The sequence below is a fragment of the Hemibagrus wyckioides genome, linkage group LG05 (assembly GCF_019097595.1).
Source record: "Hemibagrus wyckioides isolate EC202008001 linkage group LG05, SWU_Hwy_1.0, whole genome shotgun sequence".
In the NCBI taxonomy this organism is placed as follows: domain Eukaryota; kingdom Metazoa; phylum Chordata; class Actinopteri; order Siluriformes; family Bagridae; genus Hemibagrus; species Hemibagrus wyckioides.
The window spans coordinates 6,759,418-6,784,015 of NC_080714.1; the positions used below are offsets into that span (position 1 = coordinate 6,759,418).

The 24,598-nt window shown below is 41.0% G+C and overlaps 3 protein-coding genes across 5 annotated transcripts in view; 2 read left to right on the forward strand and 1 right to left on the reverse strand.

Annotated features, from left to right (window-relative positions):
• The first annotated feature begins 189 nt into the window (after positions 1-189).
• On the forward strand, positions 190-11,731 carry golm1 (golgi membrane protein 1). Of its 2 annotated transcripts, XM_058390777.1 has the most exons (10): positions 190-348; positions 3,478-3,642; positions 5,547-5,726; positions 5,934-5,988; positions 6,074-6,176; positions 6,263-6,383; positions 7,098-7,266; positions 9,123-9,263; positions 9,375-9,476; positions 10,555-11,731. In XM_058390777.1, the coding sequence occupies exons 2-10, from the start codon at positions 3,511-3,513 to the stop codon at positions 10,665-10,667; spliced, it is 1,116 nt and encodes a 371-aa protein (XP_058246760.1). In that variant the 5' UTR covers positions 190-348; positions 3,478-3,510; the 3' UTR covers positions 10,668-11,731. The 2 variants fall into 2 exon arrangements, with proteins under 2 accessions (XP_058246760.1, XP_058246761.1); XM_058390778.1 differs by lacking the exon at positions 9,123-9,263.
• naa35 (N-alpha-acetyltransferase 35, NatC auxiliary subunit) lies at positions 11,328-23,734 on the reverse strand. The gene is made up of 23 exons (XM_058390776.1): positions 23,593-23,734; positions 22,444-22,572; positions 20,560-20,593; positions 20,346-20,460; positions 20,183-20,257; positions 19,894-20,061; positions 19,733-19,799; positions 19,116-19,159; positions 18,949-18,999; positions 18,781-18,864; positions 18,268-18,382; positions 18,007-18,185; positions 17,862-17,921; positions 17,676-17,782; positions 17,509-17,575; positions 16,389-16,487; positions 16,119-16,297; positions 15,813-15,952; positions 15,638-15,705; positions 13,584-13,724; positions 13,380-13,502; positions 12,658-12,738; positions 11,328-12,538 (listed from the first exon to the last, which is right to left on the reverse strand). Exons 2-23 carry the CDS (start codon positions 22,562-22,564, stop codon positions 12,479-12,481), a joined length of 2,178 nt encoding a protein of 725 aa, XP_058246759.1. The 5' UTR covers positions 22,565-22,572; positions 23,593-23,734; the 3' UTR covers positions 11,328-12,478.
• Positions 23,064-24,598, forward strand: part of agtpbp1 (ATP/GTP binding carboxypeptidase 1) — a 30,504-nt gene continuing 28,969 nt past the window's right edge. The window contains exon 1 of one of the 2 annotated variants that reach the window (XM_058390774.1): positions 23,064-23,202. The gene's annotated coding sequence lies outside the window, so the exon portion shown is untranslated. Of the gene's footprint in view, positions 23,203-23,960; positions 24,116-24,598 lie in introns of those variants that run through there. The other variant, XM_058390773.1, reaches the window with a different exon arrangement.

The window sequence follows — 24,598 nt, forward strand, 5'->3', positions numbered from 1 at the left end:
AATTTAGAAGATCTTAAATGTAACACTAGATTTATTCAAATCAGAAAGGAACCACACGTGATGTAATCAAATCCCTGCATACAATGTTACCGGCGTCTAAATAAATTTCTATTTATTTTGATACACTTGGCTACAACTACAAAACATAATAGACACATCGAGTCGACTCTCTGCGTTCACCTAAAAGAGCCGATTCAAAGAACCGACTCGCTCGCGCACGACACATCGTTATTGCGAGGCAAACGGCGCTTGTTGACGGATGAAAGCCTTTTGTTCGGCGAAAGCGGATTATCGACATGATTGAGTGCGTTGACCTTAGCTAGCTGACCTGTTTACATCTTTACATTGGTAAGGACACTGTTTTAAAATGTATCTGCCCCGTTCTGTTAAATAAACAGAGATAAGACGAGTGCGCTAACTTGGCTGTTCGGTTAGCGAGCTAACTTGCTAGTCTGTGATTATGCTCTTTATTGCTTTAGGAGCTACGTTACTAGCTGGCTTGTTGTCTTTTTAAAAGCTAATTGCCACTGTTTTCTTATCTAACACGTCTAGTTATTCACGCACAAATAAAATTTGACCAATGACTTGATTGAGGGTTCGTCCACACAACGAGTGCACTTTTCTTTATTCTCCTACCCGTATTTCGGTCGGTCCCGCCCCGGCTTACAATTGGATGGAATATCAGCTTCATCTGCAGCTTCAGAAATGTAATTGGAGCACTGCTTTTCTACAACCAATCACCGGAAAGGAGGCGGGACATAGCAGGCTTAAGAAGCTATAGCTGAATTGTTGACGTGTTGCTTCCTGGAAAGTGGTGGCAACTGCTTTTTTGTTACCTGTTCAGTGACAATAACTTTCTCTAATTACTCTTGCTTAATTATATACAGTTAGTTGAATTCCTTCCTATTGCTATAAGACTTACAGTCTGACAAAACTACTATTTATGATTGTATAATTATTTATAATTGAGTTTTAAATAACTACTAAATGTGCAGCATTATTGTCCACATTACCAGACACACCTAATCTGTAGTCATAGTGTGAGTGTGACAGATTGTGTAAATTTTGTTCTTTTTTGCAATCTCAGTTATTCATGATCTACTCATGGTCATGATCTACTCATCATTGCGGTGCTCTGGGAGACTTCATCAACAAATTCGGCAAACAAACACTCACCTACCCAACTGCTTCCTGAAACTAGCTGAAAGAGCTTTGAGTCTTTTCAGTTTTGTATAGCTCAGGTCAATGATTTGTTAAAACCAGTTGTTCGGTTGCACAGTTCGCTCTGAGAAAGCGAGAGAAAGAGGACACAACAACTCAACTACGAATGAAAAAGACAGTCAAACAACATGGTAGATTTATTAGCTTTAGAGATTCATTCAAACACACATGAGATTAGTTCCTGTACTCAATGTTTTAACAGCATGATTCTGAACAACTTCAATCCATTGACTGTATCTTTCAGTTTTGTGTCATGATGTTTAAGCGTTCGTATTCCTGATGAAATCTGGCCAAAGAAGTTCATACATGTGGACATACAGAAAGACAGGCAGATTGCCCAGATTCTGAAGCGTGTGGCTAAGAAAGTGATATATATAAAATCTATCCTGTAATCAGTGCCAGTTTCTGGGTATTTTTGAATGTTTCTTTATCCAACATTGACATTTTCATGTGTTGCACCAGACACACTCACAGCAGCACTACTCACTGTTACGACTGGGTTATACTTATAGAATATTTTCAGAGAGTGAGTGAGTGTATTTGGAGGGCATTTGCGGGGCAGTGGCAGCTCAAGTGGTTAAAGCTCTGGGTCGTTGACTGGAAAATCAGGGTTCAAGCCCAAGCACTGCCAAGCTGCCACCGTTGGGCCCTTGAGCAAGGCCCGCAACATCTCCCTGCCCCAGGGGTGCTGGGGTCGGGCTTGGGCTCTGCGGTCTGACCCCAACCCACCAAGGATGGGATATGGGATATGCAAATTTCACTGTGCCGTAATGTATAGGTGACAAAGACAACTTAATTTCCTGTCAATCAAGCAGGAGCCACACCTGATTTCACAATCAGTTGACTTTCAAAATACTATGAGGTGTGGTATTTGCATGGCTGGATTAAAAAACCTTTCCCACACTTTCTTTTTCTAAATATAAATTTGGACGTGCCTTATATAGAGTGATTTATAATCGTAGGCGCGGCACACAGGAAAAGAGTTTGACCCTTCGTCCTGATATCATGAGTTTGAATCCTGACAATGGCCTAGTCCAAGAGAAATGGCACAACTCTCACTCGTTCACGCTGGAGGTTTAGTCAGGAACAGAGCATGCTTCACACGTGATAGGAAAGCCGTCATGCGGACCAGGAAGTGCACCAGGACTCGAGACACCTGTACGCACTGTTTGGAGTTCATTCTCATTCATTCTGGGACCGTACCAAGACCTCCCGTGTAACTCACACTCAGGTCTGCACTCGTTCAGGAAGTAAAGTAACCTGCATGTGTGTTTTAGCTGATGATAACAATTAGTTTCCACAATAAGTGCACCATGAGCTGGAGGGGAACGTTGAGGGACACGGACGAGATAAGGAGCTTTACTGTGCATAATAACACCAAAATTAAAAAAAAAATGAATTGTGTTGTGCAGTACAAATGTTGTAAGGGTCTCTGAGTGTGTTGCAGTATCTAAACTTGGGTGGCTTCTCATATCTCATAATCTGCCTTCTCCATTTATTCTGCCATGAAACAAGAGACTGGCACTTAGTTGTTCATTTCCTGCCCCCAAGCTGGCACGATTGTGTCACTCGCATGAATGACCTGTGTAGAGGAGGTGACTTTTGGCCCTAGACAAGGAAATTGGCATGCAGCATGAAAACATTGATCAGTGTTTAACTTCATGTAAACGAGAGAAGGAAGGTGTGAGCCCGGGTATGTTTCTTGCAAACAATGAGACTCGCAAATTCTTAGAGATGTTAAAAGTGAATGATTAAGAAACAGCGCCAATGTTTTTCACCAATACAAATAAAAAAAATTGGACGCTACAATTGTGAAGCCCAGCAATTATTATTTCCTCTATCTATCTATCTATCTATCTATCTATCTATCTATCTATCTATCTATCTATCTATCTATCTATCTATCTATCTATCTATCTATCTATCTATCTATCTATCTATCTATCTATCTATGTTCTGTGATCCAAATAATCACCAAAACTAAATGATTGATGTCAGTTTTATCTCATGATTAATCAGGTTTAAAGACATTTGTTTAAGTAAAAACCTGACATCTCAGACATGAGTAACAAGGTCTGTATTTGCCAAACAGGTACAATATCAGACACGTAGCAAAAAGTAAAACAGGCCAAACAGCTTTTTAAAGAACAACATGACAAAAAAAACGATGCAAATCAGTAAAACTCCACCCAGTTGTCTGATTCAGCACAGGCGCGTTCAACACACTTCCCTGACCAGCGTCTGCTTCTCTTCCAGTGACTGCTGTTCCCGTGTTCTCAGACCAGAAGGATGATGGGAGCGCTGGTGAACGTTCGGAGAGGAGGACGCTCCCCGCCTTTGCTCATGGTCGCCCTCGTCGCTTGCATCCTCCTGTTCGGCTTCAACTACTGGGTATCCAGCTCGAGAAACGTGGAGCTGCAGGTTCGTCTTATCTGATTTCTGACTTATGAGAGTGAAGGAGTGTGTGTTGAAAAGTATAAGTGCACAATTCTCAATATTAATATGCAAATATCGTTTCCGTTTCTGCTTTCTGTATTAAGATGCCTCATTAATCTTCCAGAGTGAACCATTTATGGAGAACTTGAATATTTTTTTTCTCTATAGGCATGAACTAAAGCTGTGTAAAGTTAAAGCCTCAGTGAAACCAGGAAGCAAGATTTAAAATACATAAGACACTTTTAAATAAGTAGCTAATGATTTACACTGAAAGGAAATATACACCGATCAGGCAAAACATTATGAGCAGTGACGGGTGACGTGAGTATCACTGATGATCTCCTCATCATGGCACCTGTTAGTGGGTGGGATATATTAGGCAGCAAGTGAACATTTTGTCCTCAAAGTTGATGTGTTAGAAGCAGGAAAAATGGACAAGCGTAAGGATTTGAGCGAGTTTGTCAAGGGCCAAATTGTGATGGCTAGACCACTGGATCAGAGCATCTCCAAAACTGCAGCTCTCGTGGGGTGTTCCCGGTCTGCAGTGGTCAGACCGGGAAAATGTGGTCCAAGGAAGGAACAGTGGTGAACCAGAGACAGGGTCATGGGCAGCCAAGGCTCATTGATGCACATGGGCAGTGAAGGCTGGCCTGATCTTACAGACAAGCTACTGTTGCTCAAATTGCTGAAGGAGTTAATGCTGGTTCTGATAGAAAGGTGTCAGAATACACAGTGCATGACGGGTCAGGGCTGTTTTGGCAGCAAAATATTAAGCAGGTGGTCAAAATGTTATGCCTGATCGGTGTATAATGTTAATAATCAGCGATAACAATAATTGTTTAATAACCATTTCATATCCAACTTTCTCTCTTGGATAATTGTTTTCTTTTTTCTAGCACAATGCTGTTCATTTCTGGTGCGTGTTTTTGTTTCTTGCCAAAAATATGCAGATAACGGCTCCAATATTGGAAAGTTAATTTCGTAACAGACGGAAAATGTTGAATATTTGGACCTCAAAATAACCTTAAAACCACCTGACTGATATTGCGTAGGTCTTCCTTGTTCTGCCAAAAAACGGATCTGACCTTTTTTTGAGGCATGGACACCACAAGGCCTCTGAAGGTGTGCTGCGGGATCTGGAACCATGACATGAACAGAAGATCCTTAAAGGATCTAATTGACTATTTTATTGACTAATCTTATTGACTAAAAGTTTTTTGTTCTAACACACTGAAGAACATGGAATTGCTTCACACACTAAAACATCGGTCTAATTTTTGCCTGTTGTGATATTAGTAGATTTTTTTTTTTTCCCCTTCCTTCCCTCAGCCACTCTCTTTTTCACTCTCTAATAACAAAGTGATAAATAGCGACAACGTAAACATATGGAAAATCCTTGTTAAAATTATTTTGAAGATTTGAGACTTTTTGAATTTGTTATATATACGAAAATAAGCAGAGACTTTGGTACAAAGATGCTGAACTTTCACCATCTACACAGCATCCGTGATGTTTTATTCTTGGACGTGAAGACTTACAAACTAGCAGAGCTTCCGTGTTTTAGGCTAGTTCATGTCGTACACATAGACAGTGTTACATTTTAGGTTTGGTTACTGTACACTGTATGGACCTGAAGGGTTGAATACGCAGGAATAACACTGGAAATGCTATATCTTAAGCCGTGTATGCAAAGGACGTGACTTTATGCAAATGCTGTCTACAAGCACAGGAGAGTAAGAGAGAGTGATCCTCAGCCTTTCAGTGATCCAATTATAATATCCTGTGTAGTGGAGGTCTGCTGTATTTGTTTTACTGTGCAAATTTTCTCACCATCCGCACATGCACACAAGGAAGCAAGGTGTTAACACTCGGTGTGTTTGTGTGTTCAGACCAAGCTGCTGGAGCTGGAGGAAGCTGTGAGGCGGGTGTCTGCCGAGAAGGCACGGGAGCAGATGGCCCGCAGCGAGGCGGAGGAACAAGTACACAGGCAGACACAGGAACTGGCTCTCATGGAGGGAGCTCACCATAGACGGCAGCAGAGCGCCCAGAACATGTGGAACGAAGAGAAGGTACACGTGTGGGAATGTTAGAGGAGCGTTCATACACACATCAGAATTGTGTATTCTGATTTACTTTGTTGTTTTGTTTTCGGATTTGTCATCTTGTTATAGCAGTAACCCTGCTTTGTGTTGGGTTTCATCACATTGTCGCTTAGAATTTTTCTCTACCAGTGCAACCGTCTTGTTCCTTTTCTAGCATACATTTTGTTGTTGTAGGAGAGTCTACTGCTCAACATCTCTTCCAACGCCAAAACCATTCAGGATATGAAAGGTAAGTGCGAGTAATTAACTCTGCTGCCGACCAATAATACACCACTTTACCCAACAAACAACTGTGCACTCCATTCCTTCTCCAGACCAGATGAAGAGTCTGCGTGAGGACCTCAGTAAGATGCAGAAGGAGCTGCAGTCATGCAAGAACAACATGAACACACTGAATAAGAAACTCACCTACGACATGTAAGGGTGCTACAGCACTGTGTCTATTATAGCAGTGGAAAATATCATGATAATCATGATCACTCCATGTGTGTGTGTGTGTGTAGGACTCAGTGTAACACACAGATATTAGCCCAGAAGGAGGAGTGTAACGAAAAGCTCGCAGCAGCCAAACTGGAGGTGCAGAAGAAGTTCAAGAGACAAAATGAACCATCGGATGTTGTTCAGGTAAATCAGAAACCAAATCTAAAAGTCAAATCTTGATAATTTTTTTCATGGTGCTCATGGATAGTAAAAGTAAATGTGTGTGTGTGTGGGCATGCTTCACTGCTGCTTCCTGCTAAAGCTACACGGTTTAGTTTAGCAGCAGTGCAGAAACGGAGCACTTTGAATTCCTGGTTCGAAAAAAAAAAGAGAGAGCGCTGGACCAGAGCCGGACAAATATCTTGTATCAGTATCTTTATCGTGTTATCTTTCAGCAGTTCCTGGCTTAAAGAGCCACACTCTTGTTATACAGCCACACACTGTGTATAGAATAAGCTGTACTGTTTATAGTGTGAGGAATATAGTCTGAAATCTACAGTGCTTACTGTAATCCAGGGATGTCAGACTTTCTGCAGAAAAGTAAATGTAATGTAAAATACTTTATTTATAAACTTAGCTGCTAAGTTTGTCATTTAAGTGTGTGTACAATAAGATGTTGGGTGTTTGAGAGACGTAAAGCTCTATGTTCCCCTAACTGTCCACATGAATGGTGTCAAGTTGAGAATAAATATGTTCAGTGATAAACAGAAAAACTACTAGTTGTGATTTGTTCTCTTGGGGAAGAAAAAAAAAAGATGCTTCAAGGACATTTAAAGAGAAGATTCATCCACTGTAATGGGTATAAATAGTTCACTTCGAACGCTCGTCTTGATTCTCTCCTGTCTGTCTCATGTGCAGCCTGCCTCAGACTCCACTCAGAAAGCAGTCGTCACCAAAAACGCGTCAGAAGCGCTCGGCGGAAAAGACTCGACGAAAAGTCTCGGAGAACCTCAGAAGATGGAACCAGCTCCAGAAAAGACCAGATCTGACGAGCACCAAGAAACCAATGAGATACCACAAGATCAAGGTATATACCAATAGCAGGAGAAACATTACTGTACCATTATACTTAATATTTAATGTTCTAATAAAAATAAAAAAAATAACACACACACATTTTCCAAACATTTGGGCTAAATGACTGTCAAGTTGAATGAAAGAAGAAATCCATATCCTTTGTGGCAGACTTTATTCTATAGGAGTCACTTGGAAATTTCCTTTTATTTTTTCGTGTTTTTTACATTTCAAAGACAATTGAATTAATCGAATCTTTTTATTATTTTTTTAATTAATCCGAAGATTTTAAAAGAAAGATCTGCATCGTCACACAGAGGCCCATTATTTGGCAGTTGTACTAGTGCTGCTGTACTGATTAAGGGATCACTAACAATGACCTCCTTTAGGTTAGTTCAGTATCTGGAGCATAAGGAAGAAAGAATTATTTTTGGAAACACGCCAGTCGATTGTTGTGCTTTGGAATGACGGCTATACAATGAGAGAAATTGTCAGGACACTTAAAGTCTCTTTCCATGATGTGAGTTACTCTTTTCATAGAATAGCACAAACTGGTTCTAACCAGAACAGAAAAAGGGGTGGGAGGCCCCGGGGCACAACTGTGCCAGAGGGCAAATACGTGAGAGAGTGTAGTGTAAGACAAAGACGTCCTCAACTGGCAATCGTACCTGCCAAACACCAGCGTCAACCTCACGGTGAACAGGTAACTCTGGGATGCTGGACTTCATGACAGGATTTTAAAGAAAAAGACATCCACTATATTGGCAAATGTTTTGGGACACCCCTCGAAATCATTGAATTCAGGGGTTTGGGTTTGGGCTTGGCCACTTAGTTCCAGTGAAAGGAACACTCAATGCTTCAGCTTCATACCAAGACATTTTGGACAATTTCATGCTCCCAACTTTGTGGGAACAGGAAGGGGTCATCATGACTGCACACCAGCACAGAGGTCCATAAAGACATGGATGAGCGAGTTTGGTGTGGAGGAACTGCACAGAGTCCTGACCTCAACCTGATAGAACACCTTTGGGATGAATTAGGGTGGAGACTGCAAGCCAGGCCTTCTCGTCCAACATCAATGCCTGACCTCACAAATGCGCTTCTAGTGGAATGGTCAAAAACTCCCATAAACACACTCCTAAACCTTGTGGAAAGCCTTCCTAGAAGAGTTGAAGCTGTTATAGCTGCAAAGTGCGGGCCAACTTCATATTACATTCATGTGCATGTAAAGGCAGATGTCCCAAAACTTTTGGCAATATAGTGTATTCCAGACTGGCCAATAAAAAAATTTAAAAAAAAGATGAGATGTACAAAAGAGCACAGACTTTGGACACTGGAAGACTGTGTTGTGGACAGATGAGTCCAAGTTTGAGGTCTTTTGTTCTTTCAAACAGAAGAACATTTGTGAGCGGAACAAATGAAAAGATGCATGAACGGCATCAGTCCAGCATGGTGGAGGCAGTGTCATGGTCTGGGGGTGCTTTGCAGTAATTGCTCATCCTAACCCAGGAAAATTTGGAGATTTGTTTAAAGTGGAAGGGACCTTGAAGAAGGAAGGCTGTCTAAACATTGCAACACCATGTCGAGCCATAGCCGGTAGACAGCACTTGCTTTGGGGTCAGGTTCATCCTACAACCTCCAGTTTGGCCGTATGGTACAGAAGAAGAGTTCATCAAGCCTTTTTTGATGAAAGCAAAGTTTGAAGATCACATTCATCATTTCATTATTTCTTACTCTGACAGTGATTACATGTCAAACTCATTTCATGTGTGTTTTCATGGAAAACGAAGAAATTTCCAAGTCATCCCAAGCTTTTGAACAATAGTGCATGAGGTAATTTCTCCCGTTTCATTCTGTCTCCCTGTTCAGCCGTTCAACCAGTGAATGATTCAGGCAAGCCGGAGTCGCCGTCCACTCCAATTCTGTCCAATCACAACAGCACCCTGAAGAGCCTGAACGAAAAAATGGAAGAAGTGATGGACGTTAAAGGAGGAGACTTGAAGGATGCCGGTGCGAACAACTGAAAGCTCTCTCTCACACACAGCTCACACACACACACACACACACACACACACACACACACACGCACTTAGCTAATGCTTTTTCTCTTTCTCCATACAGCTGCTCTGTTAGATGCTGCAGCAGTCACTAAAGTGAAGGAAGAAGAGGCCATAGAGTACGACAATGAAGGCGAGATCGAGAAACGGCTGTCTAAACTAAAAGGTGCGAATCTCCGTCATTTCATTCTGGAAATTATTCCACTATATTTCCAGTGCAATGGCTGCAGCAGTGAAGAGTAGTCTACCATAAGCTGCAACAGATTGCATGATTAAAGTTAATATTGATTATATATTACATACTGAGGTTGAGCAGGAAATAATTTAGACAGTTATGGTCTTGGGATCATTTTTGTAGGGATGTTCGCATGTCAGCAAACAAGAATTATTTGCAGAGAAAACAATGACATATGTCCTAAGGAGGTTTGGCCTAACGTTGAACTCCATGGATAAACATGTGCTTTATGTGTTTAGATGAGACATACAAAGCCCCGCCCCATAACTTTCTGGTTCTGCCATGCCATAGCTTTTGTGTCCACACATGAATGTTGATTTGTCCCTTATGCATAAACACACACACATGCTCGACACATTACTTATTTAAATACATTTAAAATAAAAAGGCAAAATATAAATGGGAGAGAACAAATAACATTTGCATTTTCGTGAATTTCCCTTGTGGGATCAATTTTTCGTCCATCCATCCTTCCATTCCTCCATCCCCACACCATCCATCATTCCATCCACCATTCCATCACCCTACCATTCCATCACCATACCATCCATCCATACCATCGATCACCATACCATACCATCCATGCATACCATATCATCGTTCCATCCATCCATCCATCCATCCATCCATCCATCCATCCATCATCATACCATACATTCATCACCATATGATACGATACCATACCATACCATCCATCACCATACCATACCATCCATGCATACCATATCATCGTTCCATCCATCCATCATCATACCATACATTCATCACCATATGATACGATACCATACCATACCATCCATCACCATACCATACCATCCATGCATACCATATCATCGTTCCATCCATCCATCATCATACCATACGATACCATACCATACCATCCATCCATCACCATACCATCCATCCATCCCCATACCAACCAATGGAATTTTAGTTCAAGTAGAGACGTCTACTTAGCGTATCATTTTTAGTATTTCTGTCTTGACGTGCGATTGGCTGTTGTTTGCAGATGAAAAATCGGCTGTGCAGGAGCTTGAAGAGGAGCTGGCTGACTACAACGGCGACGACGAGAATGAACCCGAGTTCGAAGCTGACAAACAAGCGGAGCTTGCTGAGGTCTAACACACCCATACACACCCCTACACACACTGAGAGAGGATCACACTCGTGCCTGGTGACAGGGGGGGGTTTAACCCTCCATTCAGTTCCTGCTGGGCTCAGAGTCCTAACCTCGGATCGCTTAACTGCCGTCTGTATAACGGCAAACAGGCACAGAATTTACATTGGTCAGTTTCGCTGGAGTTTCTCCTCACGTCCGCCAAGTCTCTTACTTGCAGATGCACATGAAGATTTTCCAACATATCACAAACGTCTCAATGCTGAAGAGGGTCTCATGAAGCTGAGGTCTTTTTAATATTTTATACCGTACACTGAAAGCAGACTTGTGGAAGTTTCACTCGGTCAGATCTCTTTCTCAAACCGCTCACACTGGGTAGATGTAGCATACTAGAACCGCTGCCAAGTGAACCTCTTATACTCAAAGCCTGCTGTGAATGAAGAAAGGGGGCAAAGAAACATGACATTTCAACTCCAAACTAAACTACACAACAAACCAAAACAAATTAGAATTATTATTATTTCTCCCACAGGTTTCCTTTCTATGCAAACAGATCTGTCACAAGATACGCAAGTACGTATTCGTGTCTAATGTAAAAGGTTAGCGTTTTTCTTTTTACTTGCACAACAAACATATAGATACCAGAAATATTGGACTGCAGAGTGTATCGTGTCAAAATGCTGTGCCTTGTGTGTGTTTTGAGACGTAGCTCAAGAACTCTCTATATCGCTAGCTAGGCTATGAAAGAAATAGACAGTAAATTTGAATATTTTCCCCATAACAGCATGCCACGTGAAGATTTTTTTTACCGTGATAATAGAAAATTGAGCAATTTTCTATTAATTAAAATAACAATAATATTCATGTCCACGACAGCAGCTATAAACTCAAAAAGCTTTTTTATTTTAATATAATAAAACAGCCGACACTGGAGACTCCTTCCATAACGTTAAATAAACATCTTAAAGTGTAAATAATGTTCTTTGTAATATATTCAGAACATAGCAGAACTTTTTGTATAGAAATCTGATTCAGATCAATGTCGAATTTTTTTTTTTTTTTAAAAGAAGATATTTTAGTTATTGTTTAATCCAAAGGTGGAGGAGAAGAGGTTTGATGGATGAAAACTCCCACAAGCTAAGTGCAGATCTTTCTGGAATTCATGCTAATCTGAATGTATGTACATCTGATCAAAGTATGGCCTTTAACTTATTCTTCTTTCACTCGAATCATTAACATCGCAGTCGATCGTGTGCTCGTTTAGGAATATCTTAGACTCAGAAAAAAAAACTGAAACTTGTATTTAGAGCCAGACTTCATATCAGGGACGTAGCGCTGCGTTTTTTTTTTTTTTTCCTGAAATTTGTTTTTATGTTCTGATTTAAAAATTGTCAATAAAAAACCCTAATACCAAATAACCATCTCTTTATTTTGTCTCTTAAATGAAGGATTATAAGGAAAATGATTTTCGCATGTTGTTTTAATTCGAAAGTAATAAACCAAGACAGATTTACACACATGCAAGTTGATGGAAAGAATTTTACTCACACACTCTCCCACACACACACACACACACACACACACACACACACACACGCGCACACACGGTGACATCCAAATACAAAACTCTCACTTTCCACGAGTTACAGAAACCTTGATGTGTGAAACAGTTCTCTGTAAATCAGAATTGAAGACTCTATGACCTTTACAGTCTTGGTCACACTGTGATGTCTGGACCGAGCAGCGATGACGTGAACTGCGAGGAAAAGTCACGTGACAGCAGTAGAGCTGATGGAGGAGACATGAGCTCTTGTAATCAGATGATTTTGACTATAGGGAAGTACTTGTGTGCGGAGAAGTCGAATTCAGGAAGGGCCTAAAGGGGAGGGGGGGGGGGGGCAAAAGAAGGTACAAGGATTGGATTAGAGCTTGATGGAATGTTATCTGCATCGCGTTAATAAAATTGGGGAAAGGCTGGCACAGCGTCCGCTCTACCTTGGTGTCCTTCTTGTGTCCTCCAGCTAGTAGCTTCATCACGACGATGTTGGGTTTGGCCACTCTGAGGATCCGGTTCACCTGGAAGAAGCAGAACGTTGGTAGATGGATGGATTTCTTGTGTTAAAATGCAGACTAGAGTTAAAATGCATGATGGCTTTATAGTGCACTCATCAGCTTCCTGTTAATACTTGGTAGTGAATTATCTTCAGAGTGGCCAGTTGCAACACAATGCACAGCACTGATCAGAACACAATCCTCATCATGTTTTTCTCTTGTTATATATATATATATAATTTTCTGACCCATGTATTGTGTTTTATACTTGATTTATTGAGATTTATTGTATTTTTCTCCCCTTCCTCCGTCATGAGTGGCTTGAATAATCCAAACGTGTATAAATGTAAATTAGTGTAGTTGTCAACATTTAATTAGCTTCAGATATTAATCATTTAAATATTTTTAAAAATATGTTAATTCTATTAATTTTAAATAAAAGAAAGTCTCAGTCAGTTTGCCTTTGGGGTAAATTCTGCTCCTGAAGTCTACACTACACTCTTAGGTGAATGAGATTCATGTAACACTTTAATAATTATTATTATTATTAATCATAAATCATTATAATTAGACAGTTAGCATCTAAATTAGATCATTAGACCTTAATGATCTAATTACCAGCTGTTCGGAGCTACGTCTATCAAATCTGAACCTGTTGATCTCACCTCAGCATCAGGGCTGGTGACGTTTTCCAGGATGAGTTTGGCCTGCTGGAAGTGTTTGCTTGCCGCCATGTACAAGTCTGCTGAGCGGGGAGGAGGACTGTATTTCTTCAGGTCGGACATTTCCTGCACACCGAACATGTTTGGATGTTTAGATGCTACCTTTTAAGCAGCAGGTCAATTTCTGACAGATGATAGAATTCCCACCTTGAACTGGATGTAGTGCACTGGAGGAGGCGTGACCACGCTGTTGAAGGGTGCGAAACGGTGCTCATAGCGTACCTGCTCGCTGTCCAGCTCGAACTGAGGCTTCCGGACCTTTCCGTCCATGTCTAGGGCTATCATCGTCTAGACAGAACGTTTACAATTACGTTCTAAGTGATACATCAGCCAAGATCAGGGAGTATGGTGTGATTTTGGACATCTTGAAAGTATTAATTATGTACCGTAACACCCTGCAAAGACCAGACCAGAAAAACTGGTGGTGGATGATATTGTTCCAATGATCTTGAAATTCTCTCCCTGCCATGTCATTTGAAGAAAAATTCAGTCTGAATGTACAGTATTAGATTTTGGGTGATCTTGTAGCTCCACACAGCCACTCAGTTTTATTGTAAATCTAAAGAATCAAACTTCAGACACCAAACACACGTTGAGTAAGAGGAACCTTTTGCGAAAACACTTGACATGGTGTAATGTTGATACACTATATTGCCAAAAGTATTCGCTCACCCATCCAAATAATCAGAATCAGGTGTTCCAATCACTTCCATGGCCACAGGTGTATAAAATCAAGCACCTAGGCATGCAGACTGTTTTTACAAACATTTGTGAAAGAATGGGTCGCTCTCAGGAGCTCAGTGAATTCCAGCGTGGAACTGTGATAGGATGCCACCTGTGCAACAAATCCAGTCGTGAAATTTCCTCGCTCCTAAATATTCCACAGTCAACTGTCAGCTGTATTATAAGAACGTGGAAGTGTTTGGGAACGACAGCAACTCAGCCACGAAGTGGTAGGCCACGTAAACGGACGGAGCGGGGTCAGCGGATGCTGAGGCGCATAGTGCGAAGAGGTCGCCAACTTTCTGCAGAGTCAATCGCTACAGACCTCCAAACTTCATGTGGCCTTCAGATTAGCTCAAGAACAGTGCGCAGAGAGCTTCATGGAATGGGTTTCCATGGCCGAGCAGCTGCATCCAAGCCATACATCACCAAGTGCAATGCAAAGCGTCGGATGCAGTGGTGTAAAGCACGCCGCCACTGGACTCTAGAGCAGTGGAGACGCGTTCTCTGGAGTGACGAATCGCGCTTCTCCATCTGGCAATCTGATGGACGAGTCTGGGTTTGGCGGTTGCCAGGAGAACGGTACTTGTCTGACTGCATTGTGCCAAGTGTAAAGTTTGGTGGAGGGGGGATTATGGTGTGGGGTTGTTTTTCAGGAGCTGGGCTTGGCCCCTTAGTTCCAGTGAAAGGAACTCTGAATGCTTCAGCATACCAAGACATTTTGGACAATTCCATGCTCCCAACTTTGTGGGAACAGTTTGGAGCTGGCCCCTTCCTCTTCCAACATGACTGTGCACCAGTGACCAAAGCAAGGTCCATAAAGACGTGGATGACAGAGTCTGGTGTGGATGAACTTGACTGGCCTGCACAGAGTCCTGACCTCAACCCGATAGAACACCTTTGGGATGAATTAGAGCGGAGACTGAGAGCCAGGCCTTCTCGTCCAACATCAGTGTGTGACCTCACAAATGCGCTTCTGGAAGAATGGTCAAAAATTCCCATAAACACACTCCTAAACCTTGTGGACAGCCTTCCCAGAAGAGTTGAAGCTGTTATAGCTGCAAAGGGTGGACCGACGTCATATTGAACCCTATGGATTAGGAATGGGATGTCACTTAAGTTCATATGCGAGTCAAGGCAGGTGAGCGAATACTTTTGGCAATATAGTGTATCTTCTCTTACATACAGTTGTCTGTGTTGCAATCAGGAGTAAAGTTCTAGCATTTTAAAGCCAGGTAGCCCTCAAATAGGGAAAGAGAAAGAAAGAAAATTGCACTGAAAGACTGCATCCCGTCTCCAACACACTAATTGTCCATTGATTAACAATTTCATTTCCACTTAAATGAAGATGCAGTAAATGATGATACTGTGCATGTTGAACACTTTATGAAAAGTTCATCAGCATCATCCACCTCATCCTCTCTAGTCTTTTGCTTTAACTGTGTGTGTATATGCGAGATCTCTCTTGTGCAATTTACCTTGTACATGCCTGCACACATGTTCTGATACGCTTGGCTCATGGTGATCTCCTTTCCCAGAGGACGAGCTAATCCAAAAACAACACACAGATAAGGACATGGCAAGGCAGAACTCATTTTCAGGCTGTTCCTCTTAAACATCATGCAGTGAAGGTGAAGTTGCTTCTTCTCCTACCTTTCTTCTTCTTCTTGCTCTTCTTGCTGCTGCGTCCCTTCTGCTGCTGCTCCTCCAGGATGCGCTCTTCGGCCATCTGAGAGCTGTCGGCTCGGCTCAGAGTGGACATCAGCCACGCGTACAGGAACTCCGACAGGTACCTGCACACAGAGAGTGATGAGACGCGAGTAGAAGAGACGGCACAGATCCTGCTGTATCACATATCAGAGAGGGGGAATTTAAACCTATTTAATGGCATATTGCTCTAGGCTTACTTTAATTCTATTATGTATTTTCAATCCAGACTCACGTGTTAACATGGCCTACCAGTAGATGTAGTAGTATTCGTGCATGCTGTAGAGCTCGAGCTCGAAGCCGCTGAGCAGGTAGTGGATCATGATACGCAGGTTGTGGTAGAGAACCCAAGTGCCCAGACATGCCAGATGCTGCCTCTGAGGCTCGAGCTTCATCAGGAGCCCGTGTAGAGCTGCGTCCACCTTCTCAGCCTTCACACCATAACAAAACACTCAGATTAAACTAATATAAACAATACAGCGACTCTAAACTTCGAGCCCTTCCACACACACACACACACACCTCGTCCTGTAGGGTGGCGAACTCTTCCAGGATGTGTCCCAGCTTGTCTCTTTGACGCGCTCTGTTGTGGCCGTGAATCTGGATCAGACTGCAGAACGGCTGTGAATTACAATGTTAAACGTTTCATTTCTCTATTCCAGTGCTTCCCAAACTGTGGGCTGCGGCCCCCTGGTGGGCCGTAGCGGTATTGTAGGGGGGCCGTAGCTAGGCTAAATCAAAATATTAAAATATTTTAGAATAGAATATAAAAATCTTCTGTTACACACTTTGATTCAATATAATTGTAAATAGTATGCAGACAGTATGTAGTGTTAAGGATTTAAATATATTTGTAAAGAATGTTTACATCATCTTATTTTCACCAGGATATAAAAATATTACATTTTATGGTAGTTCTCATAATTCACATGAAATTCTTATAAACTGGTTAATAAATGTTGATAATTTTGTGCAAAGAGACAATCTGCTTTATTAAATATATCTAATATACACACATGTATAAATATATCTTTATACTATTAATCAATATACTGTATTTTTCAAACAAAGAGGTTGGGGGGGGGGTCGTGGAGCTTTTGCTATGTATTTGGGGGGCCTTACCCCTCTGAAGTTTGGGAAGCTCTGCTCTATTCATTCATTATAAAGTGGTTTCTCCTGGTCAGAAGATCTTACCCTGGGCACAATGGACATGAGGTGGGAATATATCCCAGTATAACCAATCTGCCTTCCAGCATGTTTTTGGGAGTTGGGATGAAACCAGAGGAAACACACATGTACACAGATAGTAGCCTCCAGTGATGTCTAGGCTTGTGATGCCCTTATTACAGGTTATAACACATTAGATTATAAAAAGAAGAAGCCTTTATCCTCACACATAAATTATAGCACAGTGGAAATCCTTTCTTTGCGTGTCCCAGCTGAGGAAGTTGGGGTCAGAGCGCAGGAGCAGCTATGATACAGCGCCCCAGGAGCAGTCAGGATTAAGGGACTTGCTCAATTGCAAAATAGTGCAGCTTGGTTGCACTGGGGCTTGAACCCTGATCCTCTGATCAACAACCCAGAGCCTTAACCACTTGAACCATCTGAAGATTCAAAGAGATTAGAACAGGAATAAGCATACCCGAGAGCAGTGTGTGACGAAGGAGTCGATGTAGTCCTTGGCCTGGTGGTTATTATACAGACTGCACCTGAGGACAGTTAACACCACACATTATTCTGAGGAAGGCAAAACTAATATCCATCTGATTTTTCATTTTTCTTTGGCCAAATAACAATATACACACTCACTTTGAGGACAGAACAGGGGGGCTGACAAAATAGCGGAGAGCATCTTTGATCATGTCCTGCATCAGGTGAGTCCCGAACACTTTCTTATTGTCGATCAGAAATGTAGTCTAAGGAATAAAAACATTATCATTAAGCATGTGTGTGTTCAAGTTCTAGTGCAACTTGCAGTAGTTTGACTGCATATACCTGTAATAAAGATCTGGACAGAACACAAGGGGACTGCTCGCTAAACTCACAGAAGAAGTCCTGGAAGGAAAAAAAAAAAAACAATACACACATTTTAAAAGAAGCTCAACTTGATGGATTAAAAATTTCTGAAGAGCTTCAGTACCAGGATGCTGTGCAGGTTGCTGATGTTGATGACGTCACACACGGTCTTGATGCGCTCGATGAGTTTGGTGAAGTAGTTGACCATCTCCTCGCGCTTGATGATCTTGGCGTAGCGGGGAAAAGTAGGCGGAAGCAGACGCTGGTTTACCAAGGGTTCAAAACCCATCATGATCGGGTGATCTGGGAAAAAGAGAGAGAGAGAGAGGAACACGCTACAGTATGAGTGGGACTGTTGGTGCCGTTGTACGAGTATGTAAGATACCTCCTTTCGTAGTGTCGTTCTGTGACTGGATGCCATACTGAATGGTGGAGTGTAGGGCAGGCAGGAGATCTGCGGCCTGACTCATTAGCTTCTGCGCTTCGCTCACTGCGCTCGTCTGAAGAAGGAACGTCGTTAATAATCCAGCCATCCTTCTATTCCGATGTATTTATTTATTTATTATTACTATTTTTTTATTTATTTATTTTAGGGCAGTTCCTAGCACGGGTATAGCCTACATATATTACATGTTATAGTCATGTGACCTAGTAATTATCATAAGCCACTTGATGTAAGCTACAAGTAGTAGTTGAGTCAGTTTGTGTTAAAATGAGGTCTATGATGGATGTATAGAATGTTAGGTGTGATGACCAGTTTAAGGTTTATACAGAATCATTTATCATGAAGGCGAACTGATCATAATTGCTGCAGATGTCGCCTGGTAACATCAGTAAGCAAACATAAATCCTATCCCATCCGAATTAGACAGAAAATCCAGTATGCCACGTTTCAGACCTCTTTCTTGGTGAAGGAGATGAGAGCGGTCAGGAGCAGGCGAGTGAATTTGATCCTGCTGAATAAGGCCAGGCACTGCTGGTGCTGCACACAGACACACAGGTTGTAAAGAGAACAGTACCACTAGTACAACTGTTGCTAAATAGGTTATCAGACTGTCAGCCTTACATCGAGCTCAACCTCAGGGTCCCGCTGCTCGCCCTGTCGACTCCGTGTGCTCTGCGGAAACCGAGAGGGAAAGGAAACGTGAGAAACCTGATGGGTCATCACTAATGCAAGAGGCTATGTGTGTGTGTGGTGTCTATTCATCCTGTCATCTGGGCTTTAGGTCTCACCTTCACTTTCCTCTGCAGCTCGTCCTCAACATCCTTTAGCATTCCTGCAGTGAACAGATACGGACGTAGTAGGTAATGTGTTCTACTGGGTTCAGGGCTGAAATATCCCCCATATGCATGTATTAGAAGTGTACTGACAAATGAAATGTTTGGAGAGTAGAGTGTCTTGGATTTGGACACAAGTCCACAAGTAGATGAGTCCCACAACTCAGGGTTTACATGTCTCACATTTGATGGAAGGACGCCCTAATATCTTTGCAGAAGTGTCCTATATTCTGAGACTGAAGTATTTTAAGACAAGGAGGGTTACCTGTGTTTGGGGAACTGCCCTAAAGTACAAAGGTAAAATGCTCTACAGCCAGGATGTGATATGCTCCACTGTCAGGGTGTGAAGTTACCCAGTCACCCTGCATTCAGGGGTTTTTAAGAGAGTGTTTGAGGGTATATTGTCCTACGTGGAGGTAGCGTGCCCAAATTTGTCATACATCTTTGCAGTGAAATGCATTAGGGCTGGAAGGTGGACTTCTCTACTTTCAAGCTGAAGTGTCTTACACTAGTTGACGTAGTGTGTCCTATATTTGAGGGCTAGACTGTCATACATTCAGAATATGTGATACCTGTCACTCTCAGATCTGTCACGTTGTTGGCCATTTTGAAGCCATACGTCATGGCCTGGAAATCCTCCTATGACACACAAACACAGCTGTTAACATTCACACATGGAGTCAAATGAACACTGTCCAGGAAGCAGAACGGACAAACGATGTCAGGACATCACCTCCTCAAACACAGCAGCCTTGTTGACTTTTTCACGGGCGATATCGCACACTTTGAGGATCCCGAGGGCAAAGGCTTTGAGGGCAGGATCCTGGATGAGCTCAGGGTTGTGGACATACAGACACGTGAAGACCGTCTGTGCCAGAGAGTGACCTTCTAGCCAAGTTATCTAGCAAGAGATGGAGAGATGCGGACAAATACTTCTTAAAAGAAACACACATTTGTCTATAAAGTTCAGCTGATTCCATAGTACAAATCTTATTGTGTGCTTTATTATGAAATGTACAAACCAAGCAGCAGAAGCATGTGTCAACGATGCCGATGAGCTCAGGCAGAGTCAGATCCTTCACTCTAATTGCCTCGTCCTACTCACAGAGAAACGCTTATAAGCATACAGAATGAAAGGCCAGTTAAACTGTAAGTGTATTTTAGGAAAGAATATTAATGCTGGACCTTCACAGCCTGCTCGAAGTTAAGAACTTTCCGGTTCACTTGGTTCCCGATCATGCCAGCATCCATCTTGGGGTCCATCATCTCAATGGCAGACATCGCCTCGAAAAGCCCGAACCTGCGAATACAATAAACATATGAATGCCTCTGAGTTGCCTCGGTGTTACCTAGTAACCTCAATGGGATAAGATGATGTTGAAGCATTTCTGATACTCACAATTTGTCATGAAGCAATTCGCCAAGCTTAAGTTCTACACAAATGGAGAGAGAAAAGGTACTTATTTAAAGTACTTCATTGCTAATGTTTATTTTTTTTCATTCCTTATGGAGGGAAAGGTCACTGCAAATCACTGCAGAGTTCGTCTGACTAATTACTATTATACTATGATGAAACATTTCTGCCTTGAAGGTGTAGTGTACTATGGTAGAGTATTGTATGATTATACTATAGTACAATGTAGTACAGTATATAGCATTACAGTATATTGTTGTATAAGATAGTGCTTTATAGTATAATGTGGTATAGTGCTGTACAGTATAGTGTACTATAGTATAGTATAGCATAGTGCTGAGTAATATATTATAGTACAGAAGTTTAGTATAGTGTAGTATAGAATACTATAGTATAGTGCTTTATAGTATAGAATAGTACAATATAGTGAACTGCAGTATAGTATAGTGAGGTAAAATAGTATAGTGGATTATAGTATACTCCTGTATAGTATAGTACAGTATAGTGTAGTATTGTGATGTATAGTATAGTGCTGTATATTATAGTATATTGCTGTTCAGTATAGTACAGTATAGAGTAGTATATTGCATTCTAGCATAGCATAGTGCAGAGTAATATAGCATAGTAAATTACAGTATATTGCTGTATAGTATATTGGTGTAGTATAGTACAGTGCTAAGTAATATAGTATAGAATATTATAGTATACTGCTGTAATGCACAGTATAATGCAGTGTAGTAGAGTTCAGAGTAGTACAGCATTGCGTAGTACAGAATATTACAGTATAGTGATGTATATTATGGTATAGTACATTATAGTATATTGCTATACAATATAGTATAGAATAGTACAATATAGTGTAGTATAGTATAGTACTAATATAGTATAGTATACATTACATAGTATAGTGCTGTATAGTGTAGTTTAGTAGTGTAGTATAGTGCTTTATAGTATAGAATAGTATAGTATGTTTATTATACTGTACAGTATAGTATAGAGTAGTATATTGCATTCTAGTATAGTATAGTGCTTCATAGTATAAAATAGTACAATATAGTGAAGTGCAGTATAGTATAGTGAAGTAATATAGTATAGTATGGTATAGTACAGCAGTAATATAGTTATATAATAACTATATTACTGCTAATATTTATTACTATATAGTAATATAAGTAATATAGTTTCAAGTATCGTAGTATACTGCGGTGCTGTATAGTATAGTGCATTAAAGTATAGTGGTGTATTGTATAAAACAGTATAGTGCAGCATAGTATAGTACAGGGCTAAGTAATATAGTTTAGAGTATCGTAGTATACTGTACTGTAGAGTATAATAGAGAACTATAGTACAGTACAATATACTGCTATACCGTATAGTCTAGTATGGCATAGCATAGAATAGTTTAGTATATTCATGTATAATACAGAGTAGTATTATGAGTATTACTAGTATAAAAAGTGAAGCATAGCATAGTACAGTATTGTACAGTACTGTTGTATAGTATTGTATATTGTATTCCTTATACAAAAAAATTGCACAGGACACAATCGCAGTTTTTAACTTTTGAAACTTAAAAATATACTTTCCATTATGTAATATATATTCTATTTGCATGTTTCTCAGTGCTCAGTGGAAAAAAACAGCTATTCTGGGAGAACTCGGTTTCCCCAGGGAGTCAGTCATATCACAAACTCTTCAGCATCCAATATCAACACAGTGCTTTAAACTGGGTTAGTGCTTTTATAGGGCTTTGTACCAGGCACAGAACAAGGACATCCATTTTTCTTTTTTTCTTTCTATGTATCTGTTAACTGCTCTGGACACGCACAATGCCAGCCTGGATTATTTACTCAACGCCTACAAACACACCTTTACAGCACGCTTTAAAGTCTTGAGTGATGTCCACCCAGTCAGTGTTGTTCCTCATCTTCTCCGGGATCCCCAGACCCCAGGCTCCCTCATCCTCCTCGCACGACGACTTCATCACCATGGAGACAGCTGCAAACACAACACACACACACCTTCATATTAACCAAGGGAGACACAAGCTATATAATGATACACCACGAGATATGAGGATATGCCTACAGCAAGTCGCTCAAGGTGGATTTTGTCATGAGATGCCAGAAAGGTGTGAGTTCAGATCATAGTCCTGACACTACTGGGTGTCTAGAAATTCTCCAGGAGGCTCTAGAAATTCTCCAGGAGACATTCACTGACCCTGCGCTTGAACCCTAACCTCTAAACAAAGTTAGTAAAAGAATACGTCAGAAAAAGGAAGACAAAAGTTTCCTTAAAAATAGCTCAGGTCTAAAGCTGAAATCATCCACATTTGGTCACACTGGAAAGGTCAGTGTGTGGTCTCACTGCCCCAAAAAGGAAATTGACAAGTCTAGTTGCCCTAAAAAAAGAAAAAAACAAAACCCTGAGTAAGAGTTATCGGGCGCACACACACACACACACACACACACACACACACACACACACACACACTGTGCATGATTCATAAACACTGAATCATGGATCTTGGATCTTGGCACCTGCTGTATTAGATCTGCTTTACTTAGGATCACAGAGGGGAGGAAGAGTAAAAAAACATAGTGCACCATCTCCAATTTTCTCCAGAAGGTGAGTAAAGAAATGAAAGAAGCAATACATATAGATCTACATATGATGAACTGAAGCTTGCAATGACATACCAGAGTCCATTTCTCATTAAAATATAAGTTTTTATAAAATATCCTTACAACACAATAACGAGAGCGCCGATTAAACAAACGACTGAACCCCTACGGATAATATGAATTTAGGAAATGTGCGGTCTTTTATTTATTATTCCCGTTCAGCTGACATTCAGTAACATTAGCTGGAGCTACAGCTAGCATGAGAGCTAACACCTCTTTTACAACCAAGCGCCATGGATTACGAGTAAATCCTTCATCTCAGGTAGAACAATAGAAACAAGAATCATTTCTACTTTGCGATTAAAGTTATTACAGACGTAGATAAATTATTTACCTTGCTAATTTTGTTGTTCTCCGTCGCGAGCACTCATCAACGCGTTCACGCGGCGCTGGAGAAAGTTGTCATTGCCGAACTGCATTGTGGGTTTCGTAGTTATAGCATATTAAGAATATTACAATTATACAGCCGTTTCGCTGTTTTTTAAAAAAAATTGGCGTATGTTTTTAAATACATCTGTGTACGTATAATCTGATTGGTGCGATATAATAAATTTCCACGCTATGCCTTTTTCATAGAAAAAAAAACTCTAATTTGACTACACTTCCCATAAGCCTTTATCGGTCGGAGGCATGGCACGGAAGTGTGTGGCTGTACGTAGATCTGCAATCTATTATTTAGGTGTGTTTCTTAGTGTGTATGAGTTTGAGATCTGCGCAACGTCTGTCGCCCCTAGCTGGCAAGCTATCAATATGGATTGCTAGTAAATAAAACCGTTGCAACTGAGCAGGTTTGGAAGAGTACTGGGGAAAGGAAATGTTATGTGTTTCTGATGGAACAGTTTTTGCACACATTACAGGTTGGTGAATTTTTGGTCGTCTTTTCTGTAATCAACTCGTTTATTGTGGAGAGTTTTGACAGCTGCCGGTTTAGTGTTTTATGTTCTTAGCGGGTTAGCCAGTCGCTAGGGCAGGTGCAACTGACATCATATTTTATTGTATCAGATCGTCTGTTACACGTAAAATAAAACATCTAATTGACCAGCAGTACGAACGGGACAGTTGTCCAGTGCCATTATGGTTTAATTTCCTTTACTGACCAATGCATTTTTTTTTTAAAGAATTCGACATAGTGCTGTTCTAGCTAGGCTGCATAATGACTGTGCACGAGGATACAACTGTAATTCACTCTAGTTTAAAGATAAACAAGGTCAAATATTCTGTATCGTCTATTATTACGGAACTGACGACTCCATTCCTTGAAAGATCAAGCAACTGGTCCTATTTATCATCAGGCAAATACACAGAATTATATAAACAAGCGCTTATTTCTTTCCAGCCTA

Bases quoted from the DNA above. Each gene is read 5' to 3' on its own strand.
- golm1 (XM_058390777.1), top strand. From the start codon at position 3,511: ATGATGGGAGCGCTGGTGAACGTTCGGAGAGGAGGACGCTCCCCGCCT. The intron at 5,989-6,073 runs GTAAGTGCGAGT...TTCCTTCTCCAG, and splicing joins AACCATTCAGGATATGAAAG to ACCAGATGAAGAGTCTGCGT. The intron at 9,477-10,554 runs GTGCGAATCTCC...TGTTGTTTGCAG, and splicing joins ACGGCTGTCTAAACTAAAAG to ATGAAAAATCGGCTGTGCAG.
- naa35 (XM_058390776.1), bottom strand. From the start codon at position 22,564: ATGGTGATGAAGTCGTCGTGCGAGGAGGATGAGGGAGCCTGGGGTCTG. The intron at 20,594-22,443 runs GTGTGTTTGTAG...CCATTTGTGTAG, and splicing joins CTTTAAAGCGTGCTGTAAAG to AACTTAAGCTTGGCGAATTG. The intron at 17,922-18,006 runs GTACTGAAGCTC...TTTTCCTTCCAG, and splicing joins GCAACCTGCACAGCATCCTG to GACTTCTTCTGTGAGTTTAG.